Consider the following 15,225-nt stretch of genomic DNA (forward strand, 5'->3'; position numbering starts at 1 on the left):
GGTAGCCTCAACATCTGGAGCTTCTATTGGTAGACTCCGTGTGGTTCCGCCTCCTCTCGCTCTGGTGCTTTCTATTGGGTGGCGCTAGGGCGCCCCGGAAGGGGGGTGTTCTGGGAGTTGTAGTCTGGGAGAGTGCGGTGGCCGCTCGGTGAGAGCGGCGTGGAGGTGTAGCTTCTGAAGCCATGAGTGGGAAACGGCCTGCTGAGCCCGGCCCGGCCCGGGTGGGGAAAAAGGAAAAGAAGGAGTTGATGGCGGAGTTTTCGGACGCTGTCACGGAGGAAACCCTGAAAAAGCAAGTGGCTGAGGCTTGGAGCCACAGGACGCCGTTCCGTCACGGTAACCGGGCGCTGTGCACGGGGAGCGCCGCGCTCTTCCGGGGGCCTGGAAGGTCCCGAAGGAGCCGCGACTGCGGGCCCTAGGGGAAGAGGCTCCTGGAGAGGGTGACTTCGGCCGCCTCCACCTCCCCGCCCGGCCTGCTGCCCCCAGTCATTGCAAGCTGAGGTTGGATTTAGAAACCTGAGAAGAGGAAGAGGTGTAGGCCAGAGAGTTTCGGGAAGTAGCGGGCAGGCAGCTTCACCGCAGAACTGGCATCAGGTTACTGAGCTGGAAGCCTAGCCGCGGGCTGGGCGGTCCTTGCTGGGCCGTATTCGCTTATTTATTTTTAAATCGCAGATAACTCGAGTGTAAAGTGAGCAAACTACTAGTATTTACCTCCAAAAGATGTTGGAAGAGTTTAATAAGTTAATGCCGTGAGAGTCAATACTTGTCATCCAGAGTACAGACCAGTAAACATTTGGACACTGATTCCAGTGGCTGGTGTGATTTGTCCGCTGCGAGTAATCCCCACTTGCCCCAAGGTTGTGTAACCACAGCCTGTGTTGTGAGCTGCCAGATGACGCACCCGAGCCTACTCACTTTTATTAAAAGGTTTATTTATTTGTGTATACAAGAACTGGGGTACAGGCCAGAGGTGGGGGTTGGGGGGGGACGACGGTGAGAGGATGTACCAGAGACAGAGTGGGGAGCAGAACAGGCAGATGGACTGAAATCCACTGCTGAGGGGAGCAGCAGGGAGACAGGAGAGGTCTGCTGAGCTCTGTGGGTCAGCCCTGGCTGGGTATGGAGATGGAACTCACTGCTGGTAGCTTCACAGAGCTGAGCTTTAACCCCTTGCACCACCAGGGATGCCCCCTACTTATTTTTATGTGTCTCTAGTTTGGCTGTGAGAGCTATCAAAATAGACATGTGTTGACCAAGGAAAGGAACCTATATTGTATGTTTCCAGCCTCAGTTTCAAATGCCACCTTCTAGGCCCAGAGCCCTGCTTAATGCAGCAAGCTTGCCAACCTCCAGGTTGCCATGCTTCCTGTTTCAGTTTCTAGGTGCTTTTATTTTTTTAAAGGTTTTTTTATTTATGCATACAGAACTGGGTTACAGATCAGAGGTGCAGGGGTGGTAAGAGGATTCACCAGAGACAGAGTGGGGAGCAAAACAGGCAGATCAAGGAAGTACACTGCTGAGGGGAGCAGAGGGCGGGTCAGGAGAGGTCCGCTGTGCCATGTGGGTCACCATGTGGCCAGGGATCAAACTGGCACTGAAATGGCTGCAGCCAGCTTGCAGTGCTCCATCCTAAAACCAGGCAGGGCCTCTAGGAGCTTTTCCTCTACCAGTAACTTAGGGAAAGAAGTTGCAGGGTTGAAGGAATAAATGCCAGCCAGTGTTGCTATTCTCATTTTTAATTTTCTACTCTCCTTTTAAGTTTGGGGAAGGGAATGAACTAAGAATCTAAAATACTTCCATTTCAATAAGTAATCACTCTGAGGTTAAAAATAAGTAAAGGCCCTCCCTGGTGGCCCAGTGGGTGAGGACACAGCACTGCAAGCTGGCCACAGCAAGCTGGCCACTCCTATGGGAGTGACCCACAGGGCGTGGCAGACCTCTCCTGTCTCCCCACTGCTCCCCTCAGCATTGTGCTTCATTGATCTTCCTGTTCTGCTCCCTGTTCTGTCTCTGGTGAATCTTCTCACCCCCTGCACCTCTGGCCTGTACCCCAGTTCTGTATGCATATATAAATAAGTCTTCAAAAAAATAATAAATAAATAAAAGACCGGGCACTTTAGTAAGGACTAGTAGTTTAAAAACAATTTCCTTAAGTAGTCAATTAAAGGCTAACTGGAAAAATAGGAAGAGTTTATTGTTCTCCCAGTCTTAGACTCTGGGTACTAGATTCCTGAAAACTCATGATAATCCTCTTACGTATTCTGCTTTACTACTTGAGGGGTTCAAAATACAAAAGGAAAAAAATCATGGGTGATGTTTTTCTTCAAACAGAAGCCATTGTCATGGAAATGGACCCCTTTCTTCACTGTGTGATCCCAAATTTCATCCAAAGCCAAAACTTCTTGGAAGGACTTCAGAAGGAACTTTTGAACTTGGACTTCCATGAAAAATATAACGATTTATATAAGTTCCAGCAGGTATGTATGCTTTTCCCACTAGTTCTTCCACTTCAGAAGTTCATTATGTATACACTCAGTTAATACTCGGAGAGTTCTCACTTTTATCATGCATTCATTCATTTGACATAAGTTGAGTTTTCACTGTGTGTTAGATGCTCTAACTCCCATGCAGGAGTCTTGACAGGTGGGAGTTCATGCTTTGTAAGATCTTAAAATCGTAGAGGGTCAGTGATAGTGACATAGTCAAAGAATATAACAAGCTGTTACTGAGTACATACATGAAAGTAGATGAAGGAAATCTCTTTTTTTCTCTTTTCATGATCAAGTCTGACGATTTGAAGAAGAGAAGAGAGCCTCACATCTGTGCTTTAAGGTAATAAAGTAGTGGTATTTAGTGGGTGCTTAATATTCGGCAGGCAGGGTGGTAAGGGCTCAGTCACATGATCTGAGTTGGCATTATGATTCCATTTCATAGAGGAGGAAACAAATTCTGAGAAATGAAGTAATTTGTCAAGGCTGCTGAGGTAAAATTGAGGGAGCTAAGATACAAGCCCAAGTCTGGCTAATACTAAAACTCAAGTTCTCTGTGGTAAAAGGTTCAACAGTGTTAGTAATCAAGGAAGCAAATTAATGCCTTAGATACAGTTTTTTTCATCATAAGTTGACATATCAAAAGCCAAAACCTCTGTGTTGACAGAAGTGTAGATTCCTTTATACATTGCTATAATCTTTCTTTAGAAGATGTGTGAAAACTCTTAAAATTATGCATCTTTTTATATTGGAATTCCATGTATAAAAATTTATCCCAAGGATATGATGAAGAATGTATTCAAAGACGCCTCACTAGATTATTTGTCATGATGCTGTTAATAATAGTGAAAAATTAGTGCAAATTAAAAGACCATTGATGAGGATTTATGTCAATAATGGTATAAAACAAAGTGAAAAAATACACAGTCGTTAAATATGATGTGTTTGAACTTTAATGTATGCGTATAGTAGTCTCTGGCACAACAATTCCAACATTTACCTTTTTACAAGTGATTATTGGACTAGGGATACCTTTTACAGTCACAAGCATATTCGATTCAGGGAAATATGCTTGTCAAAAGAAAAGAAGTTAAAGTAGATATGTGAAATGGAGTTATTAAGCTTTACTCCCAAAATTGTTTATATATATATATATAATATAATTACATATAATATTATACATGCATGATATATATGTATTATATAATGTGTCATATATGCCTATATTGTGTACCTATATTGTATGGACATAATATAGAGTATAGTGTAGGTATAATATAACATAGGGAGGTCATATATAATATGATATGTTTACCTATAATTATAGGTAAATGATTGACAAGTCAGTAAAAATCAAGAAAAAAAATAAGGTAGGAGATAGTGTACCCCCCATTTTTAAAAAGAGACATGTTTGCATATCTGTGTATACAAAAAAAAAGTAGTTAGAGCAAAAAGTAGTTGGAATGTTTGAATCTGGCTAGTAGGAGTACAGACTGTTTCATAGTTTCTTTTTACTGATATAGTTCTTTTTCCTAGTATCACTGAAGTAAGCACATCTTAGTTGGGAGTAACTGTATTTCAGCTATCCAGACATTTCCCTTTTTTTCTCTGACATTTCCATAATATGGTGGTAGTCTGCGCAGGTCATTTCTTCTAAATCCTGGAGTATCACTCATGTGTTAACTATAATTTCTAATATATCATATTTATTTAGATCTTTCCCCCCCAAAGAGAGTGATCATGCTTTAAGTATTACCCTAATACCTTAGTACTAAGGTATTAAGTTCACAGTATCCCTCAGGTAAACATTCTGTACCCAAAAGGCAGAGCCAGCGGGTGTGCGGTGGAATTCCTTGGTCTTTACAGAAAAATGATTGTTTTTATTTCCCAATTGGGATCTGCAGTTTCTCTCAGGAATCTAATTAGCAAATGAGAACAACAGCAGGAAACAAGCTTGTCCCTGTGAGTCTTCCATAGGTGGCCAGCAGAAGTTTTTTATTATTTTTTTTTATTATTTATTCATACAGAACTGGGGTACAGGCCAGAGATGCGGAGGGTGAGAGGATTCACCAGGGACAGAGTGGGGAACAGAGCAGAGAGATGGACGAAGTTCACCGCTGAGGGGAGCAGCAGGCGGGTCAGGAGAGGTCTGCCGCGCCATGTGGTCACCTCCGGGGCAGGCAGGGATTGAACTCATGCGAAAGTGGCTTAAGCTTCTCAGTGCAGTGCTTTAACCCGCTGCACCACCAGGGAGGGCCCAGCAGAAGTTTTTTTATGGAATAAGTTTATGGAAGGTGGTATTACCAATAAAAGCAGGATTTAGGGTTTTCCATGAACCCGGTTGCTTAAAGCATCAAGTCTTAGCAAAAATGTACACCACCCACATCTGAAGTCTCGTTCAGCAGGTTACTGTGCTTACCCATTCTATGGAATTTGACACTCTTTCTTTAAGAGTTATGTGGCACTTTATTGAACCGAGCATAGTGTTTTATGGAATCTTTTTCATTTGCGTAGAGTACAGTATAAAAAGGTAATAAAATTTCAGTGTGTTAGATTGGAGACTTGATATGAAGTTATAAACGGCACAGTTGTATTTTATGAGGATTTCAGTTATGTAATGTCTCAGAAATATTAAGTCTCTTTATGTGAAAAACTTGAAATAACACAAATCCTGTACAATGTTTTGAATTCGGTTAACATTACCTCGTAGTTGAAGTTTTGTTGGAGGTTTCGCCACAAGAGCCATTTTAGGTGCTAGGTAAAAGAAGCTCACCCAATTTGACTGGGTGAAGATTACTGATTATTGCACAGTTAGCATGATAGTCACCATTATTCTAATGTAAAGTGTTTAATTTCCAAGAGTTTCACTCAAGTTTCCTGGAACAGTGCATTGTCACAATGATTAGTCTGGAAAAACATGTCTAAAAATCTGTAATTTTTGAATGAAACATCAGTGTGATAACTTGCTGTGGCGGAGCCTAATTGCCGCTCTCACAGGGCATACTTCATACATTAGGAAGAAAGTGAATCAAAAGAGTAGCTAAAAGTACATAACAGTAGATATATTTACATGTCTTTGGGAACATTACTTCAGAACTTTAAAGTGATGAGCGGTGTCAGAAGTAATCTCCTGAATGGAATGCAGTCTCCAGTCATGCACCATGCTACAGCAAGTTATATTATACTTACATTTCCAGGAAAATTCTATTTGAAAATTTCCGGACCTGGCTTTCCGACATTTCCAAGATTGACCTGGAATCGACCATTGACATGTCCTGTGCTAAATATGAATTCTCAGGTAAGAAAAATAGCCCTGATAGCTAAAAGATTTAAAGACTTAAACAGTGATGGAAAGGTAATGTCACTTAACTAAAATCCTAGCTCATATGTCCCTGTATAGGTTAGGATCTTCTTAATAGAAAAGATCCAGCTTATATATAGGTAGAAATGCCCATCCTATTGGAAGATTTAAGTCATTGGTTGACTCTGGGATTAAAGTAAAAGCTATTTACCATTTTTTTCAGAAAAATGCTGAGAATGTACATATACTAATCTCCGATATATAGCTAGAAATTCAAAGGGATGGATTATAAACACTACCCTGATTTTCCCTGAAAGTATAAAATACATAGAAGAAAACATGGTAATACACTCCATGACATCAGTGATTGGGGGCTGAACTCCAGCAGCCAGGGAAGTGAGGCAAAAAGAAATGATTGGAACTACTTCACATTTAAAAAAAAGCCTGCTAGGGCCTCCCTGTGGTGCAGGGGTTAAATCTCACACATTCGGGCTGTTGCCAGCCACTGTGGCCTCTGTGGCTGCATTCAATACCGGGCCAGGGAGTGACCCGCATGGCGCGGCAGACCTCTCCTGTCTCCCACTCCTTCCCATAGCAGGGTAGTTCAGTGGATCTGCCTGTTCTGCTCCGCACTTTGTCTCTGGTGAATCCTCTTACGCCCTGCACCTCTGGCCTACACCTCAGTTCATGTGTGCATAAATAAAGTCTTTTTTAAAAAAAACAACATGAATAGTATCTATTCTTTAAAAAAAAATAGCCTACTGGATGGGAGGAGATATTATACATTCAGGAAGGAGTACAGAGCCAATGTAGATGAAGAACTTACCCAAACTGACAATTAAAAACCCAGTGTAAGGGCCCTCCCTGGTGACGCAGTGGATTAAAGCACAGCACTATGAAGCTGTCACAGCCACTGCAGCAACAGTTCAATCCCCAGCCAGGGAGCTGACCCACAGGGCCCAGCAGATCTCTCCTGTCTTGCCTGTTCTGCTCCCCACTCTGTCTCTGGTGAACCCTTTCACCCCCCACACCTCTGGCCTGTACCCCCAGTACCCCCGCTCTTGTATGCATAAATAAATAAATCATCAAAAAAAATTTAACTTTCTATGTTAAAAAATGACTTAAGGATATTTCTAAAAATAAATGAATAAAAAAAGACTTTCTATATTGACTATGTTTTATCTCTATAAAACTTAATGATAAGAGAGGAAGGAACCTGGCGTTTTAAGCTGGAAGAGCTCCATCACAGATGGACAGGCCACTCCCGGCCGCCCCTCCTGGCGGGACGCTGAGGTGTGCGTTGCATCGTTGCAGATGCCCTCCTGTGCCATGACGACGAGCTGGAGGGGCGCCGAGTCGCCTTCATTCTGTACCTGGTTCCTCCCTGGGACAGGAGCTTGGGGGGCACGCTGGACCTGTACAGTGTTGATGGTAAGAGGGCAGCCGCTCTGGGCTCTTACACTTCTCAGAGGTGACGGAGGTCAGCGACGACCTCAGGAGGAGAATCACCGCCCCTGACCACCACCTCACTTAAGCTGACCTTGAAATAATCATGACCCCAGAGATGAATTAGAGCCAGTTGAAGACAAGCTCAGACCAGGCCCCGGGGCCTGAGGTGTGAAGCTGCCTGAGTCTGGGGCTCTGCCTGGACCAGGCTGCTCGGCAGGAAGTCAGGGTGTTTTCTTTAAAGACTGACATCAGAGCTTGACTCCAGAAAACCTTCCAGCTTATTCTAGCCTTCATCAGTGGTGGAGGACAGTAAGAAGAGTTGTCACCTCGCAAAACTAGCACATGGAAGGGGTGGCCTTTGGCGGTCTGAAGGGTGCATCTAGACACCCTTAGAAATTTGAGAACTGTGAAGGTGGAAGGCTGCTGAGAGGGGGTGCATGGTCAGGAAACCCCACTGACAGCTGTGCTCTCTCCTGCTGCAGAACACCTTCAGCCAAAGCAGGTCGTCAAGTCTCTCGTCCCTGCGTGGAACACACTGGTTTTCTTTGAAGTGTCTCCAGTATCCTTTCACCAGGTAGAGATCGTAAACCACACATCTCCGGCCGCCTACGGCCCGAGCTTTTTAGTTACCTGTTACCTAAATGTGACAGCTTCTAGTTGAATGAACCTGGCCAGGTTGTTCACACTCCTTGAGTGAAGGATCGCAAATTAGCGAGCTCCGGCTGGTAGTCGCCCTGCTTGTTGATGCACTGCTGATGTCGCCCATTCAGGTGTCTGAAGTCCTGTCTGAGGAAAAGGCCCGTTTGTCCATTAGCGGCTGGCTTCATGGCCCTTCGCTGACCCGACCCCCCAACTACTGTGAACCCCTCCTGCCTCGGAGCCCACACATCCCACAAGATGTAAGGATAGATTCCGGGGGCTCAGATTCCCACGCATGTTGTTGTTTGTTGTGGGATTTAAAAGTAACTTTTCCTGATAATGCAACTAGACTTTGCGCTTGTTCTTCCACTTTTTATTTTTTATTTATTTTTTTAAAGATTTATTTATGCAGACAGAACTGGGGTACAGGTCAGAGGCGCAGGGGCAAGAGAGGATTCACCAGAGACAGAGCGGGGAGCAGAACAGACAGACTGACACAGCACACTGCTGAGGGGAGCAGCGGGCGGGAAGGAGGGGTCTGCTGGGCCTTGTGGTCACCTCTGGGGCGGGGATCAAACTCGCACCGAAGCAGCTGTGGCCAGCTTGCAGTGCTGCGCTTTAACCACCTGTGCCACCACCAAGGAGGGCCCCTTTATTTGTATTTTTTGAAGGTATATTTGTTTTTGCATACAAGAACTGGAGTACAGCTCAGAGGTGCAGGGGGTGGGAGGATTCATCAGAGACGGGAGCAGAACAGGCGGATTAACTAAAATACGCTGCTGAGGGGAGCAGTGGGGAGGCAGGAGAGGTCTGCTGTGCCCTGGCCGGGGATCGAACTTGTGCTGTAGTGGCTGCAGATCACTTCATAGCGCTGCCCTGCAGTACCAAGGAGGGCCCTCCACTTCTTTTAAACTTCTGATAGTGTCTTTGGCAGTTTCCAAGCACTCTGTTTAACAAAGAACATTAAAAGTGGGGATTGGCATATACTTTCTAATGTGAAGTAGAATTATTAACTCACTTTATGCACCTGTTCCTTCTTCATCAGCATGAAATTTTGTATGATTGGATCAACCCTACTTACCTGAACATGGATTACCAAGTCCAGATTCAAGAAGAATTTGAAGAAAGATCTGAAATTCTCCTAAAGGACTTCCTTAAGGTAGGCCAGCGTGACTGATTCTGTATATCTTGTTTGATGTGTAGTTTTGATTCACAGGTGAGTAGACAGACATTTCTAAGAGAATTTTTGTTTCGCTCCTGGTTAAAATGTTTGTTATCCTCTTTGTCGAATAAAATATAGAGGTGATAATAGCCCTGGAATCATCATACACCTCGTGGATTCAGAATTCCCTGGGGATTTCCCAGTTCTCTAGAAGCTCCACTATATACACGTGAGAGGAAACTGGATGTAGTTTCCGTCCTATTCACTTGATGACTATCGTGCTCACTATTATTTTTAGTACTAAATAGTTAATACTCGATCAACACCTGGAAGCGCTATTTGGCGCAAGGAGACAGCCGTGGTGGACAGATGTCCCAGTGGGAAGATAACAAGATCAGAACAAGATCAGAAAACCTGTCTTCATGTCCTGGCTCTGTCCTTAACTAACCTGAGCAAATCACTAATGAGTTTTTACTTCACTGTCCGTTCAGTTGGGATAGCACCTGCCTTGACTCTCCGGAAGCATCTTGTGAGGGCCAGATGAGCTCACATATGCTGTAGTGAGGCCCCGTACCAGTCTGCAGCTGTCCCTCCACGGTGACAGATTGAGAGAGACGACATACTGTCTGGCTTCTCTCTGTCCGATAGCTGACATGAGCATATTGAAGAATTTGACAATTACTTGTTTAACCCCGTGTCATTCATTTACTTAGGCCATGCTTTGGAATCTTCATACTTATTTACAGGAGATCCAACTGATGTTTTCAGAACACTCCTTGAGAAATTGCATCAAGTAACTACAAACCCTCTGGTGAAGAGTATTTCAGTAGATTCACCAGCTTGTACTGAATTTGACTTTAAATTCGGAAAGCCAGCGAAAGGGAATGAGCTCAGACCCAGCATTCTTGTTGCAGATGCCCGTTGTAATGACTCTGAAGGATGCAATTTTTTCCCCTCACATTTATAAGTCTGTATGGTAATTTTGAGAACGTTGCTAATTGAGGGGCTTAGCAAGCTGACAGGAAATATCCAGAATGACCCAAAGTAATACGTGGGTACCTTGGCTAGAGCGTGCTGGCACTGTGCAGTCTTGGTCCTGACCTACCGTGTCGGGACTGGGACATCTGTGTCAAAGGCTGAGAATCCAGTGGCCCTTTCAGGGACCAGCCAGCGTGATTCGGTAGAGCTGCTACATCTCTGAGGCCCGGGTGGGACCGTAGGAGGTTTGCTGACTTCTTTGCTTGCTTCTTTTGCAGCCTGAGAAATTTGCAAAGGTCTGTGAGGCTCTGGAGCACGGAGATGTGGAATGGCACAGCCGAGGTCCCCCGAACAAAAGGTAGAACCCGCCGTCCGAGACACTTGCACCTGCCTGTCAGCCTCCTGGCTCCCCTTCACTAGAAGGGGATTCGGTCAACTGGCGCGCCTCCCAGGGACCCCCAGAGCAGCCTACCCAAACCGCTCCCCCAACCTGTCTAACAGCCGGGGAGATCAGCTTTCATTCCACCAGCGGTGTCACCAGTGGACATTGTTCCTTTTTAGGTTTTATGAGAAAGCTGAGGAGAGCCAGCTTCCTGAAGTACTGAAGGAGTGCATGGGATTGTTTCGCTCGGAAGCACTGTTCTTGCTGCTTTCCAACTTCACAGGCCTGAAGCTGCACTTCTTGGCTCCTTCAGAAGATGACGAGATCGAGGACAAAAAAGAAGGAGAAGCAGCTTCTGCTGCTGATGGCACTGAAGAAGGAACCAGCCACAGCTCCCCCCAGTCCGCGGCCGGCCGGGCCGCCGTCAGCCGTGACAAGCAGACCCACACAGAGCCAGAGGAAAAGGAAGCAAAGGAAGGTGGGCTGTGTCGTGACTTGTTGCCATTAAACATTCGCTGTTCAGGCGTTGATCCCTTCAGTTCTATTTCTCCAGCGGAATTTAAGTGACATCCGGGGTCACTTTCCAGGATACATTAGATGTTAGACCACAAATTAAGTCTCGGCAGATTTTTTTTTTTAAAGCAGAGGTTTTTTTTTTTTTAAGGTTTATTTATTTGTGCTTACAGCACTGGGGTACAGGCCAGAGGTGCAGGGATCGTGAGAGGCTTCACGAGTGGGGAGCAGAACAGGCCGATTGACGAAATACACTGCCGAGGGGAGCAGTGGGTGGGTCAGGAGAGGTCTGCCGCGCCATGTGGGTCAGCTCCCTGGCCGGGGATTGAACCCGTGCTGCAGGGGCTGCCATAGCCTCACAGTGCCGCGCTTTAACCTGCTGGGCCACTGGCAGGGCCTCCTTGTGGTTTTCACTTGTATTTCCCTGAAGAAAAGACATATAGAACATCTTGTCACGTGGCTCTGGGCCTTCTGTGGATCGTTGGTGAAATGCCTATTTAATATCTTCTGCACTATTTTTTTTTTTTTTAAAGATTTATTTATTTGTGCATACAGAACTGGGGTACAGGCCAGAGGCTCAGGGGCGGCGAGAGGCTTCACCAGAGACAGAGTGGGGAACAGAACAGGCAGATCAGTGAAGTACACTGCTGAGGGGAGCAGCGGGCAGGTCAGGAGAGGTCTGCCGCGCCATGTGGTCACTCACCTCCGGGGCAGGCGGGAATCGAACTCATGCGGAAGTGGTTTTAGCTTCTCAGTGCTGTGCTCCAACCCACTGCGCCACCAGGGAGGGCCTGCACTTTTTTTTTTTTTTTTTTAAATCAAATTATGTCTTTTACTGTTGAGTTGATTGAACATTTATAGATTAACCCCTTGTTTAACATACGACTTTCAGCTACCTTCTCCTGCTCACCTTCCTTTTCAATTTCAGGCTGGTGCCTTTTGCTGGGCAGCTTTTTAGTTTGCTGTAGTCCCATTGGTTTGTATTACTGTCTCTCTGCTGTTACAAACGAGTCCACAAAGACATCGCTAGGCTCAATCAGTGTCCATGAATGCCCCGTCTGTGTTTTCTTCCGTGCATTTTACTGTTTTCAGGTCTTACGTTCAAGCCTTTAGTAGTGTCGGCTGTAAGACGGTAACCTACTGTCAATCTCTTGCATGTGGCTCAGGCCTGATATAAGACTGTTAGGTGGAACAGTGGTTCAGCGGAAGGCCCGCGGGATGGTTTCTCTTCCATGCTATGTCATTCCTCATGATCACTCCTTTGCAATAGAGTAGAGGCCTTAAGGAGCTTCTAAACTTTTCAAGCATCCTCTCCCTTTTCCCTTAGAGACCAGTGTTCCCACCTGCCAGGGGGAGCTGAGGCATTGGAAGACTGGTCACTACACCTTAATTCATGACAACAGCAAGACCGAATTTGCCCTAGACCTCATGCTCTACTGTGGCTGTGAAGGTAAGGAAGGAAGAGAGCAGTGAGTGGGTTCCTAAGAGGCTCACCTCTTCCAAGCGGCCCTCCGGCCTGAGCCCATTCAGAAGCCGTTGCCTTGGCCAGGATCTCAGTTCACAGGCTCTAGCTGTCAGAGGGAATCTTAAGGGTCATGAGTTTTCGTCTCCACGTTCAAAGGTGAATTTCTGTCTGATGTAGGATATAGGAGAAGGACCCAACCCTCACATTCCACTAGTAACTCCCCACCCGCACCTAAGGCTTTTATGTAATTGTCCTTCCAGATAGATTTTACCTTTAATTATTAGTTTTCAGTTTTAGTGTTGATTGAATGGTAAATTCAGGCTCATCAGTACCTGTGAACGCTCAGACCCCCCAGTTTGAAGCATCTGATCACTGACTTCAGCAGATGATCTAACTCTAGTGAGTTTTCTGAGTGCTGTCTGCTTTCCCCTGTAAGGCTGGGAGCCAGAGTATGGCGGCTTTACTTCCTACATTGCCAAAGGTGAAGATGAAGAGGTAAGTTGCTTTTTTATTTCTTGAGGAAGCCATTCTTTAACGACCTGATTTTTATGACCTATTGTCATTGCTTTTAACTACATAAATCCCTGTTGTTCTGCGTGGAAGTTTCTTCCACTTCTAGTAATAGTAGAAAATAATACAGATGTTAAAGGACAGTCACTGAGTATTTATTCTGCCCTACTGAGAAATCCCAAAGAAATTAAGAGCTGCATGGTGACTTGCAACAAATCTTTCAATGTAGTAAGAAATACATGCATTAGACAAAAACTTCAGATATGTGTTGGAATAGGACTTACTGGAACATGTTTAGAGAACCAGAGCAAACATTTTTCTTGGTTAAGGGTCTTTTAGAAGCTCTGCTGTCTGTCCCAGTCCTTTAGAAGTACTTGATATGGAAGTCATCTTTTCAGTAGTAAATCAGTAAGAAGCGTTGAGCATAAATGTCAGTCTGATGTGTCATTCTCCCTATTTCAGCTACTAACAGTGAATCCAGAAAATAATTCTTTGGCACTGGTCTACAGAGACAGAGAGACTCTGAAATTCGTCAAGCACATTAACCACCGAAGCCTGGAACAAAGGAAAACCTTCCCAAATAGAACAGGTTTTTGGGACTTTTCATTTGTCTATTATGAATGACAGGGGTGGACCAAGCTGAAGAAAGGAACTTCTTCAACACTGGAAAGTCTGGACGAGCCAAGCGCAGAGAAAGAGCCGCGAGGGGCCTGTCTGACAGTGTCCCGAGCTGCCTGCTGGCCGTCGGAGACCATGGTGGTCTCCTGCCTACACCTTGAGCTTGGAGCTAGGTACTGACTTGGATTATTATTATTATTATTTTTGCTTTTGCTTTAACTCAGTGCTTCATTTCCCAGAGTGACCTTTTTTTTTTTTTTTTTGGTAGTAAAATATTCACAGCATAAAATTTACCAGTTTAGCCTTTTTAGGTAGACAGTTCAGGAGCAGTAAGGACATTCACCCTGTTGTAGAACCTGCATCACCAGCGTCTCCAGAACTTTCCCCGCGTCCCCAGCTGACACTGTCCCCACTAGGCAGTGACTCCCACTCTCACAACCCACTCTGGCTCCGGAAGTTGGGCAACTGACGTTGTCCTTACATGGAATCACAGTATTTGTCCTTTTGTGGCCGAGTAGTGTATTTCACTTGACATAAAGTGTTCAAGGTCCATCCATGTGTCGTCTCATTTTTCCAGTACGCAAAGGAGCTGATCGCAGTAGTTTAGAGAATGACAGAATCTTCCATCCTGTTCAAGCTCAGCCCGTCACAGTCCCCCGGTGCTTCTGGCTCTGCTGTGCTGTCCCTCCGCCAGGCCAGTGTGGACACAAAGGAGCCTCGAGTGCCCTGGGGAAAGGCCTTACCAGGTGGCCAGGACCTTCGGTGAAGGCAGGCAGCCGCTAGGCCACGAGGAGTCGATGCCAGATGCCACTGCAGGTCCATCCAGAGCGAGGTGTCTGCAAAACTAGATGATTCTATGCCGCATGTAGCTTCCTGTCTCCTAAGTGCTCGAGTCAACTGTAAGACCAGTGGCCGGACCTCCCTGGTGGCCTGCGGGTTAAGTGTCAGCACTTTCACTGCTATAGCCTGAGTTCCATCCCCGGCCAGGGAGGTGACCAGAGGGCGCAGCAGACCTCTCCTGTCTCCCCGCTGCTCCCCTCAGCAGTGGACTTTGTCAGTCTGCCTGTTCTGTTCCCCACTCTGTCCCTGGTGACTCCTCTCACCGTCCCACACCTGTCCTACACCCCAGTTGTACAGAAAAATATAATAATAAAGCTAGTTGCCTTCTTTAAGTGAGCAAGTGCTAAAAAAATGTCCAAATGCCAAGAGGCTGTCCATTTTGTAACACTTTTTTCCCTCTGAGGTGTTCTGGGGCTTCTACCACAACTACCTGTGGGTGTAGGTGTGCAAGGGTGGTTGCAGGTGTCACTGCATCCTTAATTAAAGGTGCTGTTCTCATTTCACTCCAGTTCTGCTTCCCAGTTTCCTAGCAACTATAACGGCTTTTATTTGGGGTTTCACTAATTAGTAGGAAAATCACTGGGCTGCTTTAATCACCTAAAAATTTGAGTACTCTTTTATTTTTCCTAAGACTTACTTATGCATGCACAAGCTAGGGTATAGGCCAGAGATGTGGAGGATGAGAACTCACCAGACTGGGGAGCAGAACAGGTGGACCCGCTAAAACACTGCTGAGGGGAGCAGAGGGTGGGACAGGGGAGGTCTGCTGCGCCCTGTGGGTCGCTCCCTGCCTGCAGTAGCTACGGACAAGCTCATAGTACTGTGCCTTCACCCGCTGTGCCACCAGGAAGGGCCCTGTCAAAGCAATATTTTCAGATA

General features: G+C 45.7%; 1 protein-coding gene across 2 annotated transcripts; it reads left to right on the forward strand.

Moving 5' to 3' along the window:
- Window positions 1–131: 131 nt before the first annotated feature.
- Window positions 132–14,477, forward strand: OGFOD1 (2-oxoglutarate and iron-dependent oxygenase domain containing 1). 2 transcript variants are annotated; one of them, XR_001146115.1, is made up of 14 exons: window positions 132–336; window positions 2,332–2,477; window positions 2,786–2,832; window positions 5,687–5,787; window positions 7,105–7,221; window positions 7,722–7,813; window positions 8,010–8,138; window positions 8,924–9,037; window positions 10,297–10,376; window positions 10,580–10,878; window positions 12,241–12,363; window positions 12,815–12,873; window positions 13,351–13,679; window positions 14,084–14,477. XR_001146115.1 is itself a non-coding variant. In XM_004693575.2 (13 exons), exons 1-13 carry the CDS (start codon window positions 183–185, stop codon window positions 13,510–13,512), a joined length of 1,623 nt encoding a protein of 540 aa, XP_004693632.1. In that variant the 5' UTR covers window positions 132–182; the 3' UTR covers window positions 13,513–14,058. The 2 variants fall into 2 exon arrangements, 1 of the variants encoding a protein (XP_004693632.1); XM_004693575.2 differs by lacking the exon at window positions 14,084–14,477 and having other exon boundaries at window positions 13,351–14,058.
- The last annotated feature ends 748 nt before the right edge of the window (window positions 14,478–15,225 follow it).

The sequence above is a fragment of the Condylura cristata genome, unplaced genomic scaffold (assembly GCF_000260355.1).
Source record: "Condylura cristata isolate star-nosed mole 26May11 unplaced genomic scaffold, ConCri1.0 scaffold00039, whole genome shotgun sequence".
In the NCBI taxonomy this organism is placed as follows: Eukaryota; Metazoa; Chordata; class Mammalia; order Eulipotyphla; family Talpidae; genus Condylura; species Condylura cristata.

Coding starts and splice junctions, on each gene's coding strand:
- OGFOD1 (XM_004693575.2), top strand. CDS start 183: ATGAGTGGGAAACGGCCTGCTGAGCCCGGCCCGGCCCGGGTGGGGAAA. Junction 9,038..10,296: donor TCCTAAAGGACTTCCTTAAG/GTAGGCCAGCGT, acceptor CTTCTTTTGCAG/CCTGAGAAATTTGCAAAGGT. Junction 10,377..10,579: donor CGAGGTCCCCCGAACAAAAG/GTAGAACCCGCC, acceptor GTTCCTTTTTAG/GTTTTATGAGAAAGCTGAGG.